Raw genomic sequence first — 16,418 nt, 5'->3', positions numbered from 1 at the left:
GACCATTCTGACCATGAAATGCACCCAGTAAGCATCACCAAATCATGGAATTATCTAGATTGGAGAAGATCTTTAAGATCATGGAGGCCAGGCATTATCACAGTGTGCACACGTCTGTCAGGTTTGATGGGTTCTATCTGCACTGATATCTGGAAACCTGATTAAAGCCAAGGTTACCATCAAAAAAGAGGAATTTTGTCCTGGAGGCTTTCTCAGTCACAGTGCTATCCAGTTCAAAACAAAACCAGGCAAAGGAGCTGCCCTCAACTGTTGGGAAATTGTAGATACAACCATTCTGAGGAGGCCACAGCCTTTTGTAAAGAAAACAGACCCTTCCAGTACACCAAGGTTCAGTCTTTGCTTCCCTGCTTGTCCTGTGCCAGTCCATCAAGGCCTGAGAGGGCATGTGCAGTGATTAAAACTTTTTTTTTTTTTTTTTTCCAAGCACCACCTATCTAAATAATGGTTTAATGTTATCTGGTTATTTTTTTTCAGGGTCATGTAAAGCTGTCTGATTTTGGGCTCTGCACAGGTTTAAAGAAAGCCCACAGAACAGAGTTCTACAGGAACCTCACACACAACCCACCAAGTGACTTCTGTGAGTATGAGCTGTCCTAGTTTAACATGTAAATGGTTTTGAGTTCCAGCTGTACATTATACCTGTGTTTCTGCTGGGATAAGCAAGATGGGGCAGGCTGATTGCATTTAATTGGAAAACTGGAAATTCTTGTTCCCTAGGTCATGGGAGCATTTCACAGGCAAGAAATGATGATTTCTGCAGTGGTCATGTACTTTTTCGTATTTGTACACAGATATGAATACACATAACATAATGTATCTATATTTTAATGTATTTTTCATAATGTCAGTTAAGTTACAGAACTGCTCTTTCAGGAGAGACATGGGTTCTATGTGCCAAAGGACAAAAGTCAGTGACAGTCTCATGAAACTTTTCAGAAGCTGATCAAAAAATTCTAGCAAGTTCTAATTTAGAATTGCTGATATGTGTACAGCAGTTATTCTCATGTTCCTGTTTTCAGTTATAATCAAGTGTTTGTTCTAGACTAAAGGATTCTAAATAAACAAAATAGTTATTTAAAATTGGAACCCTGTAAATGTTTTTTCTCTAAATTCTCACAAATACATTTGTTATTTAATAACTACTTTGTAAATTAGCATTTCAGAACATGAACTCAAAGAGGAAAGCAGAAACATGGAAGAAGAACAGGCGACAGCTGGTGAGTTAATTAAATAATGTATAATTCTTGTTTTGCTTTTAAACTATTTACAGAAAGTGTTAAATTAAAACTCAGTGCTAATGCTCCTGGTTTTTAAAACCTGCAAGGCCCTCATATGTGCCTCTCTACAAGCTCCCAAAATCACAGATAACTCAAAAGAAGGGGGTCCAGGTTGGAATAACAAGCCCCTGGTCTTCCCTATGCTGTTGTTTGCCTTGTGAGCATCTGGCCCAAGCCTTCAAGTGTCCTCAGCCCCATGGCCAAGGTGTGTCTGGAGCTGTCTGAGCACAGACCTGGTGTGGACAATGTGGACTCCTGGCTCTGATTCCTGCAGCTCAGTTACAAGCAGATGTGTAGCTGCAGGATTCATTTTTAGAGACCTCTGGACCATTCCCATTCTGCTGAATGGGAATGTGGTGGAAAGGTTGTGAGAGGGTGTTGGTGCTGGAGTGCTCCAACTTGGTTTTGTGATGAGGAATGGTTACATAATAGGGGGACTTTTGGCATGAACGGAACCAAAGCAAAGTGTCTGACAGCCAGGATTTCAGACATGATTTCATCCTTGTCCATGATTTTCACCAAAAAAACCCTCAGCTGTCAAATTTTGCAATCTTTTATTTTTCCACTCCCTTTTAAAAAAGTGATCTACTGCAGTATTCCCCAAAAGCTTTACAGTGGTCTCTTCTTTCCTCATGAGACAAAATGATATTTCATTGCAGCCACCTGCTGCCTCATGGGGCTGTATTTCACAGCCTTATTCCAGCCTGGAATGAGATCCCTGAAAAGACTTTATCTCAAGTCCAGTAAAGGGTGATGTGGCAGAACTGTGTGGTGAAGAACAGTCCCACAGAGATAACAAAAGGCCAAAATGACAACTTGCATCAACACTGTTGGAAAAGGAGCCACATTTTTGGTTTTCCATTGGCTTAATCCTGAATTTCTCGGGTCAGCAAAGTGCTTCTTTATGGTCAAACAAATGAAAGTAAAATATTGTTGTGGCAAAACTGCTTTTAGGGGATGTTTTGATCTGTAAGGGATTTTTGTTTTGGTTGGATTTTAGTTTTTTTCTCTCCCTCCTGCTCCATGGAAGATTTTTCATCAGTACAGAGGAATTCCCAATACACAGCTTCTGTATCAACAGTGCCACACTTGGGAAGCTACCACTGATTGTGCCTTTAAAAATAAACAAAGACCACAACAATAGAACTTCTTGGGTATTTTTTTAATGCAGCTACCTGAAACTTCAGCTAAGATGACCTTCTGATACTGCAGTTGCAATATTCTATGAATTCATTACATTAAGGAGCATGATTTCCATTTATTTTTGGGTTCTTTGTGCTTATTAATATAAAAGAATAATATTCTTGGGGTTTTAGTTCCTGTGAATTCTCAAATTAAGCATTCTTGCTCATCCAGACAACAAGATCCAGTATGTAAATCCCCAGGAAAAGATATTGCAAAGTGTAAAATCACAGTATTCCTCTTCTAAAGAGATGATTCTTCTTTTCCAGGCATATTCTACTGTGGGAACCCCAGACTATATTGCTCCAGAAGTGTTTATGCAGACTGGGTACAACAAGCTGTGTGACTGGTGGTCCTTGGGAGTGATTATGTATGAAATGCTAATAGGTATGTTTAAAACCCCAACTTAAGAGTTGTTCAAAGGTAACAGGATCCATTTGTTCAGAAGAGAAAACCTCTGGCTAATACTCGTTAAATTTGGGAGCCCCAGTGACAAAAGCAGAGGCTCAGGTCACTGCTCTCCTGGAAAAAGTTTTATTGATTTTTTGTGTGTGCAGGGTATCCACCTTTCTGCTCAGAAACGCCACAAGAGACTTACAGGAAAGTTATGAACTGGAAAGAAACGTTGGTATTTCCTCCAGAGGTGCCCATTTCAGAGAAAGCAAAGGATTTAATTCTAAGGTTGGTAAGAAAAACCCATTTCTGGCCTCTTGCCCAGCCAGGGTCATCTTCCATCAGGGTAAATTCCTGTTCTGTGTGAAGGAAGCTTTATGTTGGAGGGAAGGCTGGTTTCTTCTGTCACCATCCTTGATGGATTTTTTTTAAGTCTTTTTCCCTTTGCCATTTGTTTCACATAAAGGAATAAGCTGGAATGATCTTGATTTGTACTATGGCATAAGAACAGACCAAAACTAAAGTGATCAACACAGATTTTTTTTCTTCTCAGAGGTAGCAAGAAAATAACCACTCGCCAGCATTTAATACACTGACCAGAAGTCTTAGGATGTTTTGGATTTACTCTCTTCTTTCAAAATACCAATTTTTATTAGTTTGCATTGAGGTTTTTGTGAGGGTTTTGATGACAAGGACAGGTATAAATGCTCTCTTGTCCTGGGAGGGTTTGGGGGGCACATTGGTTTGGGGTTTGATATTTGCTCCTTTTTTTTCCTTTTCAAAGCTAATGTTATAGCCTTATAGAATTCTGTTACAGGCAAAAGGGGAATGTACTTCACAAGACTAGAATTTATTATTAGTTCTAGTACTGCTCCTACAAGACATACAAAAACATAACAAATACAAGAAACAGTTATCCTGCATCCAGCTAGTGATATTAACAGCTCAAATAATTGAATTGTTGCTAACCCTCAATTAATAAGTTTGTGTAAAACAATTATATTGCATTTTCAGTATCTAGTTCTTTACTGTTTTGCTCAACCTTCCTTGTCAGCATCCCAAGTTCTTTGCTGAACAGAATACAGCATTAATGCTGAGGATTTCTTCCTCCTCAGCCCTGGCTGTGGTTTTTTAGAGATTTCAGTGTATTTGTTAGGATAGCTTGCTCATGCGTCTACTTACACAGCTACTTGAATTTATCAGTTTGCCCTCACAAGGAGAAGGGTTAAAATTGGGGTGAAACATCTTAGTTATAGGTAATCTATTAAAATTAGGTCAAAACATGTTGAAACAGCAGCCACCTGGGAATTTTGGGTTCTTTGTCCATTACAGCTTGGACAAGTTGGACAATGTGTGTTTTAGCTTAAAGGGAGATGCAGAGAAAGCTAAAGGGTTATGGATAGGGGTAAATGCAAACTAAAATAAGCTCAAGTTCAGACAAAGTCTGACAAATCCTGTGGCTAAGTGTTGTTAAAAGGTTTGAGGACTGTTGTTAGTTCTTGGCACCACCCAGCCTGCTGGGCTTCAATACAAATACAGGCAGGTTTTCTGCCTCACAGACACCAAACTACAAGCAAAAGAACTTTATAATTGGAGACAGTTTATAGCCTAATCTGCTGTGCTACACATGCAGAAGATGGCTGGGATTTAATGAATTCCTAGGCAAATGCTGGTATTCCCATCTCCTGGATGAAATACTTGAAAGGCTTTTCCAGTCTAGAGGAGAAGGGTCAGCCTCTGCTGCTCCCTGGAACAAATCCTGAGGTCACTGAGTTGTTGTCAGAGAGTTTCCACCTCCCTGTTTTCCTTCTTCAGGATTTTAGGCTTCTCCTGTCTGGCCTGCTGGAGCAGGTAACAGCCCCCATCTCACCAATCCTGTCTCTGTCTCCAGTTTCACCTTTTCCTTCCTGCTATTTCATGGCTGCTTCTCATAAACTGACAATTTCTTGTGAGGTCTGAGATTATGCAGGTTATGTCTGTATGAGAAACAGGCCCTGGGTCTTTGCATCACCTGCACCTCTGAGGAGAGGGAAGGGGTAGAATAGGGACATGGCACTTTTGGAATGGGGTAGCTCACTGGCATTCCAAAATATGACATCAGAGAGAAGTCCTGATATACTAAGTATATCTATTCTTCATAGTTTGGCTTTGAATCAGGGATGTTTAAGTAGTTGAGAACATGCCAGAGGAGTTCTTGGGAAAGCCTCCATCCCAAACTGATCTTACAGGACCAAAACATGCAGCAACTTTTCACCTGGAAGATGGGGATGCAGCAGTTTAGAAAAGGTGTTATTGACATCATAGCTTTTTGTTCTGGGATTTAACGATGTTCTCCTTCTACTATTTCTCTTCTCTCCTAGAGGCAATGGGCTGCTTTGATGTTACTCCAAGTGGTGGAACAATTTGACAGAACTTCTTGAAATTCTTGATACTGGATACTGTTGCTTCCGTTCAAATTTATTGTAACATTCCCTTTGTTTTTTCCCCTTTTCCAGGTTTTGTATCGACTCAGAAAATAGAATTGGTAGCAATGGAGTAGAGGAAATAAAAAGTCATCCATTTTTTGAAGGAGTAGACTGGGGACATATTAGGTATGTATATACACGTTTTACAGGGAGAATAAAAGCCATGAAAGCAAGAATTTAATGTAGTGTGATGTCAAGGACAATTATTTCCAGTTTATCTTTCATTTTGAAAGGCAGCTACTGGCTGTAGATGGGGGATATTGAAGGTTTCCAGGCTTTGCTGACATTCATAGAAATTATCAGAATTTAACTGTCTTGAGATACCTCAGATTGCTCCAGACTGCCCAAAATGGAAAAAAAAAAAGTTGTAGGGTGGCTGTGGATTTAACTGTAAGTGGAGTAATTAGAGCTGTGGTGAGTTTACAGGTGTAAATCACTGCCTTTCCCACAGTTCTGTGTCCCACTGTGAAGGTTTTGGTGGAACAGATTCCTTGGGCACCGCCTTAAAATTCCTTCAAGGGCTCCCTGACTGCAGAGGTACTAAAGCAGAGTCAGCCTGGTTTGGGAGAGAGCTTCTGAATGTCACAAAGAGGAGCTACAGTGCAAAGCTTTTGGATGAGATCCAGGCTGATGAGCAGGGAATTGTAAAGCTCTGGGTGCAAGTGCAATTGTGCTGGGCTATGTTTGTGAAACAGGCAAACCACAGTGGTGGCTGGTGACAAGATCAAGGTCATAGCCCTGTAGCAGGTAGGTGTGGGATGCTCTCTCACTTAATGGGAAAATGATGTTTGCCCCAAGCCTGCCAGGAAGGCACCAATGGGGACGGGGAACCAAACGATCTCCCCATGGTGTCAGCAAACAGGAGAGTCAGATTCATCTGTGATGCCCTCAGTAGAACCCTTGTGCTCTGCATTAAGCGAAGTTGTAGGTAAAAAGCTAAGTTGAAACTGGAATTCTATGTCTCATTTTCCAATATTCACTCTTCTGACATTTATCTTTATTTGCAGGGAAAGACCAGCTGCAATCCCTATAGAAATCAAAAGTATTGATGATACTTCCAACTTTGATGAATTTCCTGAATCGGACATTTTACAGCCAGGTGAGACTGCCATTGTAAATTCCAAATCTCCATCTGTGACATGCCAGAAGCATCTAGATCAAGTCTCTATATTTTCTTTGAAATTTGAGTGTGAACTTGTGATCTCTCATAGCTGCAAAGCCCAGCGCTCTTTCAAAAGCCATTGGTAAAAATGGTTTGCACAGGTAGTGAGTACAGAAAGCAGTGGAGTTTTCTGCCAGGCAGTCTGTCTAACCAGATTCTGGTAAAATGTCATGCACTGATTTGCTTTTCATCTTCAGTGACTTTTGAGGTTTGTGCCAAACATAACGGTTGAGATATTTGTGGGTAAGAATTTTTAGACAGTTGATTACTTAACACAGTAATTCATGAACCTGAGTGGCTCTGTAAATCACTTCAAGGTTTTTTTTAGGTTGGTTTTGTGACATACAAATAGTCCCACTGTTTTCAGTTACTTGAAGATTGGCAGATGTTTAACAGTGATTAACTGCTGTCTGCTAAGTGTAGCTGTGTTACCAACAATAACAATTATCCAAAAGCTGTTGGTTATTTTTTTTTTCTGAAATGGCTTTTATTTAATGGTGAGGAAGTTTGTCCTTTTGATGCAAAGTAACCCATCTCCAGTACCTGAGCTGGTTAAGTCTATACTTGGATAATGCCAAGAACATTTGTATTACGTTGGCATTTCAGACCCACTGAAAATGGTATTGTACATGTAGATACATAAAAATCAGAAGAACATCAGAAATGTCATGGGGTTTGTAGTTTTGTGTCCTGTAGCTTTGTTCGAGGCTTCTGTCAAGGTATGGAAACCTAACAGAGTGTGTAAACATAATGAAAAAAAAAAAAAAAAAGGCAACACAAAAGCTCCTCTCTTCCGAGTTCTAGCCTGAAATTATAAGTCAGACCATTGACAAAAGGCAACTGACCTGATTAGAAACAGGATTTCTTCCAGGAGTTTCTGCTGACTAAGGAAATAAGAGTTCAGGGCTGTTTAGCTTTGTGAAAAGTCCTCTCAGAAGCAGGCTGGGTTTAACTGCTTTAATGTGTGTTTGCTTTTGTTTCTGAATTGTAGTGCCAAACACGACAGAACCTGACTACAAATCCAAAGACTGGGTTTTCCTCAATTACACCTACAAGAGGTTTGAAGGGCTCACCCAGCGTGGCTCCATCCCTTCCTACATGAAAGCTGGGAAGTTGTGAAACAGAACACAACCCCCAAAGGAAATTGCAAACACAAACCTCAGGTAGCTGCATCACCAGGCCCGCTTGGCATTAGTTATCAACACATCGACTCTGGTGCGCATTGATTTCACATGGAAATTCTACAGGATTAGGATTTCTAAGACTACTACAGGAATTAGTTGGCAGTGCCAGCTGGCTTTTTTTTTTTTTCCTTTTTTTTTTTTTTAATATTTGAATATTTTTGTTAACTCTATAATACAAAGGTACTGGAATAAAAGGAACGTGCATCCCTTTTTCTGCACTGCCTACATGTGGATAACGGTTAATTATGCCTCTCTGTACTGTGGCTTTGTTTGTACTGTAAACCATCTAATCCACCCAGGAGGGAAACATATCATTTGATGCAGCATTGTTGTTGTACTGCTCACCTGGTGGGGTTTAGATATGCAGTATAAAGAAAACTGCCCACATTTGCAAACCTCCCTGAGCAGTTGCTCAAGGCTGTTCCATTTGTGGTCTGCAGATCCCCCATGAGTATAGCACATGGAATTATTTTAAATAGCAGTGTCCTCTGGGCCTCCTTGTGTTCTGTGTGCCCTCTCTTGCCCCCAGTGCAGGACTTTATCAGCCCTTTATCATCGTCCCTTTTGTCCCTTTTCCCACAGTGTTGTGGCAGTGAAGCAGTCCCTGTGATCTGTTTAGTGGTATTTCTGCATTAAATGATTGTTGGCAGTATTGCTGTTAGAGGTGCTGATGCCTGCTGGCAATTTCAGAAGAAAAAAAGGAATCTGAATAAAAAGTATCAATATTTTTAGCAGAAGGGAAATGTTCTGATACAAAGTTTTAAGGAGATTGCAGAGTTTCCAAGAGTGCATTCCTGCCCCTGCTCTAAAGCAGATCATGTTTGAGCTGCTCATAATTCAAACACTTTCTTCTCTCTCTGCAAAATATGTTCCCGAGAAGTGATCAGATTGGTGCTTTTTTTTTTTTTTCTCCCTGAGCAGCTGCAGGCAGAAGTGATGATCCTGCTCTGACCTCTTCAAAATCACAGCCTCTGCTCATGTAGAGGAAATGGAATGTTCCACTAGACTCAGACTCTCCAGTGGGCTCCTTTTCTTCCAGGGTCTCCACCTGGCATGGCCATGGGATTAGAAGGGATCAGCTGAGCCCTGCAGCCCAATTTCCAGGGACCACCTAAATGTTCTTGTGGCCAGTCTGCAGGATGGTGACAACCTGACAGCTGAGCCAGGTCTTCCCATAGGCAGAGGAAACAGAAGCAGAAATACCTCTATGTGCAGGCTCTGGTTTCGTTCATCAGCGCAGCAGCAGCAGTTCAGGACTGAGTTGTACTCCCTAAGCAGTTTGCAATTATCTGGTCACTGGTGACTTTCTCTGCCTGTACTCACAGCTTATCTGAAGGGCTTTGAATCTGTCAAAGTACAGCAGAGATCTCTGCTGTAATTTTCTGGTCAAAAGAGATGTACAACAATGAACAATTCCCCAGTGGCTGAACAAGCAGAGTCACTTGCTGTTTCCCTCCTCTGAACACCAATGAAAGGCACCCTAAAACCTTTGCAGCCTCCTCTGAGTGGAGCACAGGATGTTTTGGCATACAGCAGGAAAGATTCCACTGGACGGACTTTCGTAGCAATATGGAACCTACTGTTATAAAGCCATTAGAGAAATATTTATTGCTGTTAGGCACTCTGGTATCAGCTGTTCTGAATCAGTTGTATGCTCTGAAAAACCTACTGGGATCTTCACCTGTTGCATAAGAGCCCATTTGCCAGCAAGATTTCTGAGCATCAGTGCCTGTGATGGACAGGTAGTCTTCTGTGATCCAGCCAGGATCCCTGATCCAGCCTTTCCTCCATGGTTTTGTCTCCCTTGAAACATCTAATGCCTGTTATTTATACCAAACAGTTTCAGTCCTCAGCTCCTCAAAGAGGAGTAGACACTGCCTTAGGCCCATCCAGTGTTATATCAGAGCAAAGCTAAGCTGAGCTTCTGCCTGAATGCTGGACTGAGGTGGGAGCAGCTGCTTGATCTTCCAGATTTGCTTTCAAGACCTTTCACTAATTAACATCCCTGTACTGCTGCTGGGGCAAGGTCCTTAAAAATTCTCCAGTTGTTCTTAGCCTTGTCAGTGTGCTGAGGCTCAACCTGTGGCCATCCAAAGGCTCTACAAAAACAGTAACTCACTTAAATCCACCTTTCAGGCATTGTTCTGCTTGTGCCCCAACAGATCCTGAGGCTCCTCAGGAAAGAAAATGCCTTTCCTAAGGTCTTGACTCCAAAACAGGGAAGGTCAGATAGAAAAAAAATCCTGAGATGCAAACTTGGTCCCAAAGGACACTGCTATTCAAAACTATTTTCATTGGCTTTAATTTCCAGTCTCATCCATGGGGCACTGTGTGCACTGGAATTGGAATTCCTGCAAACACCACCTTTCAGAAGTGCACAGTAACCCCATTAACGTGACCTACAAAGAAGTCTTTGCTCAAACTTGTTGAGACAAGCTCAGTTTCATGGAAACTGCAAATGCTCAGTGATACTGGTGATTTATTTTTTCCTGTGGGGCTTAGGGGAGGGCAGAGAAACACACAATTTAAAGCTATCTATTAAACAACTATGTCTGTACATACTCACTGGTTTACAAACTCGGGAAAAAGCTCAACCCTTCTACTTGCAACACTAAAGATAATACTAATTTAAAACTGCAGATGATTAATCATATCAGTGCTCACATAGGAGTTATATCCATAAGGAAACAGCCTGCAGCCTATCTAGCATAAACTCCTGTATTGTGGTAGTTGACTTTTAAATTTTTTTTTTGTAAACATAGCATTATTTTAATCAATAAGTCAAGTTAAACAATATTAACTACTGCTTTTAGGATGATAGGGGTTTTTTTTAAAGGTGAAACTGTGACACTGTAATGGGTTAAAGAGAACAGCAGGTTAATCTACACTGGCTTTCAAAAAAAAAAATGGAAGTGTAACATATCTTTAATTTTGTTATTTCTGTCCGATTCCTTTGGATGGTTGTGTGTTTTTCTTTGGCAATGTTTGTCACTGTGCCATTTAGTTTTCTTATTCTTGGAGTACCAAAGATCCTGAAATGGCTTGATGATTGCAACCATGTGAAAATTTATTTTCTGGAAGTATGTTTTGTTAAACTTTTGTTAAAACGTGAAATTGTGTATGCAAATTGTTATCACAGGTTTGCTGGGACATTTACCTATTCCAGCAGGGAAAACTTGAGTGCATCGATGGAAGTGGAGAGCCTGAATCCAAATTCTGGATCAGAATTCCCTGAAAGTGGGGAGGAGGCTTGGATTCGGAACTGCAGCTGAGCTTTTGCACTTTGTTCCATCTCTAGTCAGCATGAGTGAGTGGCCTTAGGTACAGGACATCAGCAGAGGTTGTCTCATGTGCAAAAGGAGTTAAAAACAAAATTGCCAGCATTCAGAAATCAAATCTTATTGATACTGAATTTGCACTGTTCAATTTGCCTTGCTGGAGAGTTATAGAAGTGTTATTTTTATAGGTCAATTGTTCCTCACCTGAGCCGTTGGAGACAGTCTGGGATAAGGGCACCTGCTGGGGGGAGTTCAGCCAGGGGGCACCAGGAATGGGCACCAGGAACAGCACCCAGCTCTGCTGTCAGCTCCTTCCCCTGGTGACATTCTTTGCCCAGCAAGCAGGGAATGCTGCAGTCTAGCCCAGGTAACGCTTAGAAAGTGCTCTCACTTTCTCCATAACACGAGCAATTACAGGCGTTGTAACACACTGTACCTTGTCCTTTTACTGTTGGTTCTCACAGCAGCTCGTTCTTGGAGTCAAAATGGAAACTGCTATATTTTTCCTAGACTGTTTCATTAGTTGTGGTTGGGAAAGTTACATAGAAGCATTATAAAAATTTATATGAGGCTTTTTACAGCATTTGAAAATAAATGTAGCATTCTTTTTGTAAAGTTGCAGTTTTCATTTCTTTCACCTCGGTGTACTGGATTTCTCTTCCAGAATGGGGGACATCTAAGGACTTGAGGTCCTATTTTGTGGATTCTCACCTTGAATTCCACGGACAATGAAACATCCCAGTGTTGTTACACTCAATCAGAAAGCAGAGAAAGCAAAAGTTTGATTTATCCCACCTGCAGTCACATGAAGAAGCTACTTCTCTAACGGTTACTGATCTTCTCCAGAGTCTTACCTCTCCCATAGGCTGTAATTTATCCAGGAAAGGCTTCCAGGGGCAGTTGTGTCCTTTCATCCACTATAGAAACCTTTCTGTCCTACTGTTCCACTTTCCCTGCCAAGTTCAGAGCAGCAGCAGCAGCAGTGAAAATTGTATTAAAAAATGATCAGAGTGGAGCAGCTGAAAGCCAAGAGAAGCAAGCAGACACTGCCTGGCCATGTCTGGAGCCCTCCTGTGAAGAACAGGAGGCCTCCTTCCCTCCACTCCAGAATTGCTGCTCTCAGTAAAGGTAAAAATACAACAGAATTTTGCAAATTCTATTTAATGTGATCATCCTTTTCTTCCCTTGACTGTATATGATTGTATGGCAGAGCTACACATCATAAGGAAATACAGGTTTAATTCTTTACCTCCTTGCATTATCAAATCAGATATTCCTCATAAAAAGCACTTGAATAGCAAATACAAAGGCTATGCCTTCAGCACAAGTAAGCCTCTTTTTTAAATCTTATCTTAGTTTAGGGTTTGTAAGACATACTGCAAATATCTACATTTTTCACTCCTTTGTTCTTGTATGAAGTGTGCCTGGTACCTAAGCAAAATCATAATGCTTTAGGCGATAAAAGGTTTTTTCTGACAATCGTCGTAAGGGAGGAGTATCCAAAACTGTCTGTCCCGGGAGTGAGGACAATAGTGGCATGCAGCTCTGGACTGGGCAAGGATGTGTTTGCACTTCCGGAAGTGCTTAATGTATTTGGAAATGTAGAAGGCTTTGGAAGGGCTGCCCAGGGAGGTTTGGAGTCTCCATCCCTGGAGGTTTTTAAGGAAAGCCAGGATGTGTCACTCAGTGCTCTGGGCTGGGCAACAAGGTGGGGATCACAAGTTAGACCAAACAATCTTGGAGGTTTTTTTCCAACCTTCATGGTTCTGAGATGCCATTTCTCTAAAGTAATGTGATTCATCACACAAGTAAATTGTAAATATCAGAGAGGTACTAAAATGCCTGTCCCATAGCTGAATTTCACAGATGAAAGTGGGTTTTAAAGTCCAGCCTGTGAGTCATGCTGGGTTCAGCCATGCCAGGCTCTGCGGCGTGGAATGTCTGCTCCTAAAATCCACCAGGTTCCAGGTGCATTAATATAGGGACAGCTGAAGGGCAAATTGGTATGTGTCACACACTGAACTGGCACCAGGGTTTGGACACTTCATCACTCAGGAACACTGCTGCAGTGGGTGTGAGAGGAAATTAATCTCTCCAAGAGAGAGGGAGTTCATCCCACCACCTCCTGCTCCTCCCAATGACACTCCTCAGGTTATCTGAGCCCTTGGAGGTCCCTGTTCCTGGGGGAGATGGGGCACACAGAATTTAATCTCTTTGTGTTGAGGAGGAAACGAGCATAGGTTTCTCCTTTCCCAACCAAGCCCCAGCTCTGCTAGGAACAATTTGTTTCAGATCTTAACCGACCCTTGGTGGCACATCTTGTTTCCATACCAGCTGCTTTAATCTGTTTCTAGTGAGACACCATCTGCTGCGGCTTCTCCCTCCTCCAGGAATATGTGCTGGCTCTCCATGCTGTCCCCAGGCAGTTCACTTCCACTGGCAGCAGCTCCTTCCCCTCCAGGTGCCTCTGCCCATCCTCCCTGCTCCAAAGACAAAATCTTTGCCCTTGTCTCTACATTTCCTGCCTTTGGAACTGAATAATGAGAGGGCGGCTTGTCAGCAGAGTGAGCGCTGAGCCCTTGAAGCAGTTGTGTAAAAGTGTAACCACAGCCCCTGCTCCACATCTTGCAAGAGACTGCAGCTACAGAGAGAAAGTGTTATAGATATGTGGAGCTCCCCTTCCCCTTCCCCTTCCCCTTCCCCGCAGATGCCAGGATATTCCCCCCAGCCATGTGTGGCCATACATGAAACTGACTGGAAATGGGAGCAATGATTCACTGGGAATGCAAAACTGCAACAGTTTTGGACACTTCATTTCCCCAGTTCTACTTCTGACTTCACTATGTCTATTTCATACTAGTGAATGATCTGATAAGAACTTCAGAGACTGTTTTGATCAGGACAGGGTGAAATCACTGGCAATCTAGACACACACCTAGATCTTCAGCCCAGCAGGCTGTCTTTGAGGTCTCCAGCTCTCATTGACGTCAGCAAAAGATCCCTATCTAAAGCCCAAAGAAACCAGGAACAAGGATGGTCTTCAAAGCAAACTGTTTGCTGATGCCATGCTTTGGTGTTCCTTACAAATGAGACAATAAGATTTCACTATGTATACAACTCAGCTGGTTGAAAAGCCGCATGTGGAGAGGAGGCTTCAAACACTGGTGAGAAACTTGCATGGCACTTCTGCTGTTAAACAGGACAATATTACCTGGCTTTTAATAACCAAAATCAAACTAATGCCTCGAGGAAACTCTGCAAAATGTACAATTAATTTAAATGCCACTTTTAGGCTCTCATTAGGCCCTCAGAAACTACCAGTTTCTGCCAGGAACAAAAAGGTTATTTCAAAACTGAAGATTATTTTGTTTTTAAAACAGAAGTAACACCATCAACTCGAAAGACTTTGGGTTAAGAGACTTACAAGCAAGTGAATTATTTTGTGGGCAAAAACCTCATCAGCCTGGACTCCAAAATGAAGCAGGCACTTTGGAAAATGTTAATCCTTTTGACTGCCTTTAATTTTGATAGAAAATCACACACTAAATTACCATCCTGCTGGCTCCAACACTGAGATTAGAGAGGGGTAGCAAGTAAGATTCAGATGCTCTTCTCAAGTTAAGCTTGTTTCATCATGCAAGGAATTTGTCCATGGTTCCCAGATGTCCAAGGCCAGAGTATATCCCTGTCACAATCCAGCTGGATGCAGCAGAACATAATCCATGCTCCTGCTATTGTGCCAACACAGCACAGTTCATTGCTAGTGAGGCCTGTTTTGGTTTGGTTTTTTGGTTTTTTTCCGTGTGCTGTTTTTGCTTCTTTAAGGGGCTTCCATAGTAATTATTGAGCAAAAATAGTTTTAAAGAGTTTATTTTTACTACTGGCCAATGACAGTATGATTATGCTATTTATATAATTTTTGAAGCAAAAGACTCTCTGATTTGGAGAAGAACTTTTGCTTTTAAGTGACAGCAGATTTTACCCATACATAGACACAGAACTTGCAGCAAAGCCAGTAAATTGCTTGTGGTGCCCTTAAAAGTAATCCAGTGACCTTCAAACAGAATAAAATACAAATAACAGACTGAAATATATTTTTTTAAAAAAAAAAAAATACTAATTCTTGAACTAGCTAACTTTTTCACATGTCCTCCACAAAACCACACTTGATTCTGTAGTTTCAGCCATGTAAGACCACAGTCTGAGGGGAAACCATAAACATTTGTGTTCTGGGAGAGAAGGTTATGAAAAAATCTCTGTTTGTACTTACAAAGCTGAGTCACTTCAGTTTCCTGCTATTAAGTTTCAGCAGAAAAAAGTTCTCTGGCTCACCCTGAGCAGTCACCTAGGGATGATTTTGTGAGAAGTAACACAAGGCACCCTAATAATGGAGAATGACTCCTAGTGTTCCCTCTCCCAGATCTCGTCAGTGAGGTGTGTGTGGGGCCAGTTTGGCCCCAGCAAATACAGAAAGAAATCCATATCTTCAGGACAGCATCTTCCATGTCCTGGGAAACAGTTAAGACATGCTATGCTTTGGAGGAAAAAAAGGAGGAATAATAAAGACACTTTAACTGCTCAGTCTCAGGCTATTATTTAACAGCCCCGAGGTTTGATTGTTATTTTTACCCCTTTAGCACGTTGTTGTATAAGTTGTTTGGAGAAAAGAGGCTATCTGTGGCTTACATAAAAAGTTCTGTTCCCTATTTTATTGCTGAAAGCTACTCAAGAGAAAGTGCTCACCTTAAAATGGGGCAAAAATATCAAGTGTGGCCTACTCAAAATCAGTGCCTTACATAAACTGGGATCCTGCTCTGCCACGACTGGCGGATAACTGTGCTATAAACACCAGTTACTGTCATGTATTAAAGGTTCAGCAAAGAGCCCCATCATCAACTTTGAATAAGAAATGAGTATAAAAATGATGTCTCAAATCTCTGTTAATGATCTGGCCGCGCTTTCTGTTTGTAGGAGTTATCCAAGTGCTGGGTGCCATGACACTGACCATGGACGAGGAACACGACAGGCAGACACACTGCCAAGAGACTGATCTGATTTTCTGACCTGGTGCCATAAACTTCTGCAGTGAATTGCAACTGCACTAAAAAATATGAAATAAAATGTGAATCAGGTACAGTAGTTCTGTTTCTAGTGAGTCAGTTAAAAAAAGATAAATTTAAATGTCCTCATTAATGTTCTGATGTGAAGAGAGATTGTATTTAATAGCTGTTTATCTATTAAGCTTGTTAAAACAGTTTTGGGGAACTGTTTAAATATTTAACTCATTGAACTTTATAACAACAGCCATCTTCAGCTTTCTTTGGTTCCTGAGTCCCTGAAACATTTTCAGTCAGTGTGGCTGACTCACTTCTGAAATCCCCTTAACATTTGTGTGTCCACTGATGATGCAAACCTGGAGGAGGGAGCTCCCAGCTTCAAAACTGGGGCAAGACAGT

The 16,418-nt window shown here is 41.4% G+C and overlaps 1 protein-coding gene across 3 annotated transcripts in view; it reads left to right on the top strand.

Moving 5' to 3' along the window:
• LOC131591833 (serine/threonine-protein kinase 38-like) overlaps positions 1-12,105 on the top strand; it is a 46,012-nt gene extending 33,907 nt beyond the window's left edge. For 2 of the 3 annotated variants that reach the window (XM_058862915.1, XM_058862917.1), the window contains exons 8-14: positions 496-598; positions 1,177-1,238; positions 2,750-2,867; positions 3,038-3,161; positions 5,369-5,464; positions 6,346-6,437; positions 7,492-12,105. In XM_058862915.1, coding sequence (XP_058718898.1) covers positions 496-598; positions 1,177-1,238; positions 2,750-2,867; positions 3,038-3,161; positions 5,369-5,464; positions 6,346-6,437; positions 7,492-7,619 — 723 coding nt within the window. In that variant the 3' untranslated portion in view covers positions 7,620-12,105. The remainder of the gene's footprint in view (positions 1-495; positions 599-1,176; positions 1,239-2,749; positions 2,868-3,037; positions 3,162-5,368; positions 5,465-6,345; positions 6,438-7,491) is intronic. The other variant, XM_058862916.1, reaches the window with a different exon arrangement.
• Positions 12,106-16,418: the final 4,313 nt, after the last annotated feature.

Source organism: Poecile atricapillus, chromosome W (assembly GCF_030490865.1).
Source record: "Poecile atricapillus isolate bPoeAtr1 chromosome W, bPoeAtr1.hap1, whole genome shotgun sequence".
Classification (NCBI taxonomy): Eukaryota; Metazoa; Chordata; class Aves; order Passeriformes; family Paridae; genus Poecile; species Poecile atricapillus.
Note: the sequence above shows the minus strand (reverse complement) of the source record. Positions and strands in the feature narration are given on the sequence as shown.